General features: G+C 41.3%; 1 protein-coding gene across 1 annotated transcript; it reads right to left on the reverse strand.

Annotated features, from left to right (window-relative positions):
- Window positions 1-3817: 3817 nt before the first annotated feature.
- LOC145163826 (uncharacterized) lies at window positions 3818-5436 on the reverse strand. Its single transcript, XM_079082577.1, has 2 exons — window positions 4753-5436; window positions 3818-3991 (listed from the first exon to the last, which is right to left on the reverse strand). The coding sequence occupies exons 1-2, from the start codon at window positions 5434-5436 to the stop codon at window positions 3818-3820; spliced, it is 858 nt and encodes a 285-aa protein (XP_078938703.1).
- Between the last annotated feature and the right edge of the window lie 869 nt (window positions 5437-6305).

Raw genomic sequence — 6305 nt, forward strand, 5'->3', positions numbered from 1 at the left:
AGTTTTTGTATCATCATGTACGCCATTTTCTTGAAGATAATGGTACTTTTCACCGTATTTCATGTCCGTACACTCCACAACAAAATGGTCGGGTGGAGCGCAAACATCGCCGTATTATAGAAACCGGTCTTGCCATGTTATTTAATGGGCATTTTCCGTCTTCTTATACATAAAAACTATACAAGTATATGTAGGAAAGCTCTACCCAAAAACCCATATCAAAAAGGTTAAGCCTAAGACACCATCCAATGAAGAGCTTTGCACCATAACAGATCTTTGATCAGTGCTTCTGATCTGAATATTTCTTTTGTCTTTCACGTGCTACACACAAGCGATCACAAGCTATCGTCACCTTCTCCTTGGTAATTTTCATAATCTCTAAACTCATGAACTATTTCCCTTTCGGCTCCAACCAACACGTAGGAGTGTGACATTTCCCCCCCATAGATCATATCATATGGTTCCATGTCAATAATGGAATGGTAGGTGTTGTTGTAGGCAAACTCCACCAAAGGAAAATGAATATCCCAAATACCACCATAATCAATAACATAAGCTTGTAACATGTCCTCGAGAGTCTATATAGTTCTCTCACTCTGCCCATCAGTCTGGGGATGATATGTTGTGCTCAAATGCACTCTCATACCCAATTCTTCATGAAATTTATGCCAAAATCTCAAAGCAAACCGGATATCATGAGCTGAAATGATAGATAATGGTACCATATGTCGTGTAACTATCTCCTCCGCATACATCTTGTCCAATTTTTCTAGCTTCTCGTTCTCCTTAGTTGCCAAAAAGCGGGTGATTTTGGTCAATCGATCCACTATCACCCAAATCATGTCATTACACCATGAAGTTTTCGGTAAATTTATGACAAAATCCATTGTAATTTTATCCCATTTCCACTCGAGAATATTTGGTTGTTGCAAGTCACCGTAGGGCTGCTGGTGATCACCCTTGACTTGCACACAAGTCACACATTCTGAAACATACTTTGCTATCTCTTTATTCATACCCGATCACCAATAACTGCTTTTCAGGTCTCTATACATCTTCATTGTACCTGGGTGAATTGAATACTTTCATCTATGCGTGTCTCGTATCAATATGTCACAAATACCACCCACCTTTAGGACCTACAATCGGTCCTGATAGGTCCTACATCCTTGATTGTCCTCATCCAAACACGGTTGTTGCGTAACCATTATCTCATCTTTTACATGCTCTTCCTTCAATCCCTAAGTCTGAGTAGCATGTAACTGCTCAAATATACCTTGTACCATAGCTATCCCCATAGACTTCATGTGATAAGACACCCTCGGCTCCTTACAACATAGAGCATCAGCTACCATGTTTTCTCTCCCTAGATGGTAACTAATCTCACTGTAACATTCCGAGATTTTTAGGTATTTCCGAATCCTCTCTTTTATTATTATTTTGTCATTTGTACTCCCTGGGGTTGGAAGAGTCAAGCCATGAGAAGCCTAAGGGCTAAAGTCGCAACTTTGAGACCAAGAAGAATACGCTAAGCGTACATAAGGTATGCTGAGCGTACTAGGCGCAGCCTAGTACGCTGGGCGTACACTTGTGTACGCTGGGCGTACTCACGACAGATGGAAACCATAATATTTAGGGTTTGGGTGCTATATAAGCATCCTTATGAGTTCAAAACCCTTCATCATCTTAGCCTCAATAGATTTGAGTCGTTTTCCCCAAACCCTAACCCCTTTCTTGAGTGTGTGAGCTAAAAGTGTGTGTTTTGAGTCGTTGGAGAAGATGGTATTGCATCAAGAAGTTGGAGAAGGAGGACAAGCTTGTAGATATGAGGTTACTTTGTGCTCTAGAAGCTCCAGGGGGTAAAAAGCTCCCACCTTTATGCTTGTATGATGTAGATCTTGCCATATTAGCTTTATGAAACCATTTCTTGTCCCAAAAGTCCCAAGTTGGTGCATGTTATGTTTTGAACGTAATATGTTGTCCTTAAAGACCCTAGAAAGGGTTTTAAGTGGTAAAGATGATGTCCCAATAGCTAAAAATGTCCCATGCATGTAGTAGAAAGGTCTTAATGGGTTAAGACCATGTATTAAGAGCTTTATGGACGTCCAAAGTCTTAAAGATTGAGACTTTATGGTTCTAAGGCACATTTGGTCTATGGATCTGGAGTTTGGGCTTAAGTGCTTAAGCCATTAAGCACTTATCAGAGTTTTGGTAAAAATCGCGTACGCCCCACATAATTTATGTACGCCCAGTGTACTGAGTCAACCACCCCGATGGTGGTCAACACAAGGCGGAGTACGCCTAACGTACCAGAGGAGTACACCCCGCGTACGCCCTCTGTTGGTCTTTTGACGATTTGGGCTTCGGGATTGGGCCCCTTTTGGGCCAGTTTGACATGGGCCTTGCTAGGCTTTCTGAATAGATGTGTTTTGGGCCAGTTATGGTAATGGATCTTAAAATGAGGCCCGATTAGAGAGTTGGGCCCAATTGGGAAAATTGGGCCAATGATGGGCCTTATGTATATGGACTTTTGGATAATGAATTTGGTATTGGGCCTTGGCCCAAATTAGAGAAAAGACAAAATGGACTATGTGGGACCCTTAGTCAAGATTGATATCCCAAGTGTTGATTAGTATTCATTATTTTGGATAGTTCGGGATTTTCGGTGAGACAGAGGTTGGAGACTTTCAATCCAGTTCAACACTACGTGCGAGGTGAGTTCTTGTCACTATATCAACAGGGTCTAAGGCACCAAGGCCGACCCTTTCTGGTTTCTATCTTGGTTATAGGACTATACTATGTTAGTGATCTGTTAGATATGTATCCTGGTTATAGGATTATGCTATGTTAGTGATCTGTTAGATTGGTATCATGGTATATAGGATGATGCTATGATTAGTGATATGTTAGATCTGGATGACTATCTGTACATGCTAGCTAGCGTATGATATTTATGTGTTGATTATGTGATTGGGGGTTGGGTTGAGGCGGTCCTGCTTTGTGCTCTAGGTCAACATACCCAGGGCGGCCCGGATAGACTGCAGACCCGGTAAGGCGTACTAGTCAGGCCGAAGGCCTGGAGAACGGTCCAGACAGGCTAAATGCCCGGAAGGGCGGACCAGGCATGCTGAAGGTTCTGAGAGTGGACAAGATAGACTGAAGGTCTGGTACGGGCGGTCCAGTCATACTAAAGACTCTGAGAGTGGACCAGGTAGACTGAAGGCCCGGTGAGGGCGGGCCAGTCGTACTGTAGACTCTATATATGCATGTTGTTTGTATGATATTGTTATGGTTTGTATGGAATTGGTATTTTAGGGAACTCACTAAGCATTGGGCTTACATTTGTTGATTTTGTTTCAGGTACTTCAGATGATCGCGGGAAGGCGAAGGCGTGATCGTGCATCTCCTCATATTTTTATGATTTGATTTTTGGGATACTCTGACATGGAACTATTTTGAAACCAATTTGTAATAGCTATTGGTTTTTGAATGTTTTAAAAAGTTTTAAATTGACAAGATTTTTATGGATGTTACACTCACATTCATAATCTGCAAGAAACTCAACCTAACGTCACTGTCTCATATTCAGTTCTTTATTACTCTAAATACACTGCAAACTATTATGATCGATATATAATGTGCACTTTGTTCTATACAAGTAATGTGTCCATAAATTGAGTGCAAATAAAACAGTCGCCAACTCCAAATCATGTACTGAGTAATTTAGCTCATCGCTTTTTAGCTGTCAGGAAGCATAAGCAATCAGCTTCACACACTACATAAGTACACAACCAAATCCTAAAAATAATGCATCGTTTTAGATGGCAAAGTCCTCATTCCCCTCGGGAAGAGAGAGAACAGGAGCTTCACACAAGAGCTTCTTCAATGTCTGAAATGCATCCTCTTTTTTATCAGCCCAAACAAATGACTCTTCTTTTTTTGTCAACTTGGTTAATAGACGTGCGAACTTGGAGATATCTTTGATAAATCTCTGTAATAGCCCACCAAGCCGAAGAAAATAAGAATGTTAGTAGGAGTCTTCAGCTTCGACCACTCCCTGACTGCCACTATCTTGGTTGGGTCCACCTTGATCCCATCTTCTCCAAGAATATGTCAAAGAAGTTGGACCTCCTGCAACCAAAACTCGCATTTGAAGAACTTTATGAATAGTTTATCCTTGCGTAGCATCTCTAAAACCTCTCGAAAATGCCTCTGATGATCTTTGGCACTCCGATAATACACATGTATATCATCAATATATACTATAACCGACCTGTCCAAAATTGGATGACATACCCGATTCATCAGGTCCATGAAAACTGCAGGCGCATTCGCTAAACCAAATGGCATCACAAGATAATCATAATGCCCAAATTGTATCTTGAAAGTGGTTTTAGAAATATCACACTCACAGACCTGCACCTGATGGCAACCTGAACACAAATCTATCTTTTAAAAGTGACTAGCTCCCCGTACCCGATCAAAGAGGTCATCTATCCTCGGGAGTGGGTACTTATTCTTCATAGTCACCTTATTCAATTCCCGATAGTCAATACACATCTGCATGGAGCCATCCTTTTTCTTCATAAAGAGAATCAATGCTCCCCAAGGTGAGGAACTCCGTCTAATAAAACCATGCTCTAATAATTCCTACAGTTGAGACCACACGTCCTTCCTCTCTGATGGAGCCAACCAATAAGGCGCCTTGGCTATTGCAGTTGTTCCAGGAACAAGATCGACCTAGAAGTCTACCTCCTGTAGTGGTGGTAAACTAGGAAACTCGTTAGGGAAAATATCACTAAACTCTCTAACCACCTCTATGTTGGCAAGATCCACTATCTTCCTTGTGCTCTCGATCGCATGAGCCAAAAAGACCTCACAACCTCTCACCAAGAACTTACATGCCTTCATCATAGAGATAATAGGTATAGAACCCATATAATTTTTCCCTCGAGTCATAATACTCCTTCCATCAGCAATCTTAATACGAACACACTTCTCGAAACAAAGGATATCAACTTGATTGGCAGAGAACCAATCCATACCAAGGAGAACATCAAAGGATTTGATCCCTATCAGAATCAAAGTCAAAGGAAAGGTGTGACGATTGATGATGATCGAACAACCATCATATTTTTCTTGCACTAGAATAGAACTCCCTACCACAACCTCAATGTCTAACACATGACTCAAAGGACTATGAGGTATCACAAACTGAGCATAAAATGTAGGGGATATAAACGATCTACTAGCATCAACATCAAATAAAACCACAACATGAAAATCATTATCCAAAAAGGTTCCAAGAATCACCTCACGATTACGCCTGCCATCCTCTGTTGTCATCTGAAATGCATGAGGTGGTGCTTCTGATGTCTCTATCTTTTGTCTTGAACCACCTGTAGTAACCTTAGGCTTGGGGCACTTCTTACTCATATGTCTCATCTGCTTGAAATTATAGCAAATAGGCTCGATACTCGTATACTCACATATCTTGTGCCCTAATTTGCCACAACGCCTACAACTGATAGTAGTGCTGCTACACTGACCCTTGTGAGAACACTATCATTTCCCACAGTAACTCGGCTTGTCGCTTTTCTTACCGGTAACATTCATCTTCTTCTTGTAGGAATCAGACTGATCCTCCCACTTTCTTGTCTCTCTACTCTTGGCCACCACAGCCGTAGTGTCGCTAAATCAACCTCGAATCTGAGTTCCTCATCTATGGAAGCTGCCAAAGTGTTTTGCGGCCTCATAGTAGCTCGATACTTGACCGGTAACCCCTCAGCATAATACTCCACCTGTTTTGCATCAGTGTGGCAATAACTCTTCGAGACCTGTAGTTTCTCAGAAAACATGGAGTTGTACATTGCAATTGACATGTTACCCTTCTCTAACGATAGAAACTCACGCTCGATCATATGCATCTATCCCGGTGTACAAAAGCATTCTTGTACTTTCCGGCTAAAGATCTCCCAGGTCATGGCACATCGAGTTGCCTCAGTGATAATCGGGTCCATCGCCTCCCACCACTCAAGGGCCTTACCACCCAACTTCAGAACCACATAGCTAACTTTTTGGGCTTCTGCTTAACCATTGTTATTTAACATGTTAGGAACTAAATCGGATAATAGAAAATCAAAAGCACACAAGTTATAGTATCCATAGGTAGAATGGGAGTATTATTTATTTATGAGTTCTCAAACAGAGTTTACAAGTACAAATTCAATAGAGATTCATGTATCACTGTAGAATACAAGACACTTAAAATCACTAGCAGACATCCCTATATATAGTGACGGTAT

The sequence above is a fragment of the Lactuca virosa genome, chromosome 3 (assembly GCF_052849685.1).
Source record: "Lactuca virosa cultivar CGN04683 chromosome 3, Lactuca_virosa_CGN04683_v6, whole genome shotgun sequence".
Lineage (NCBI taxonomy): Eukaryota > Viridiplantae > Streptophyta > Magnoliopsida > Asterales > Asteraceae > Lactuca > Lactuca virosa.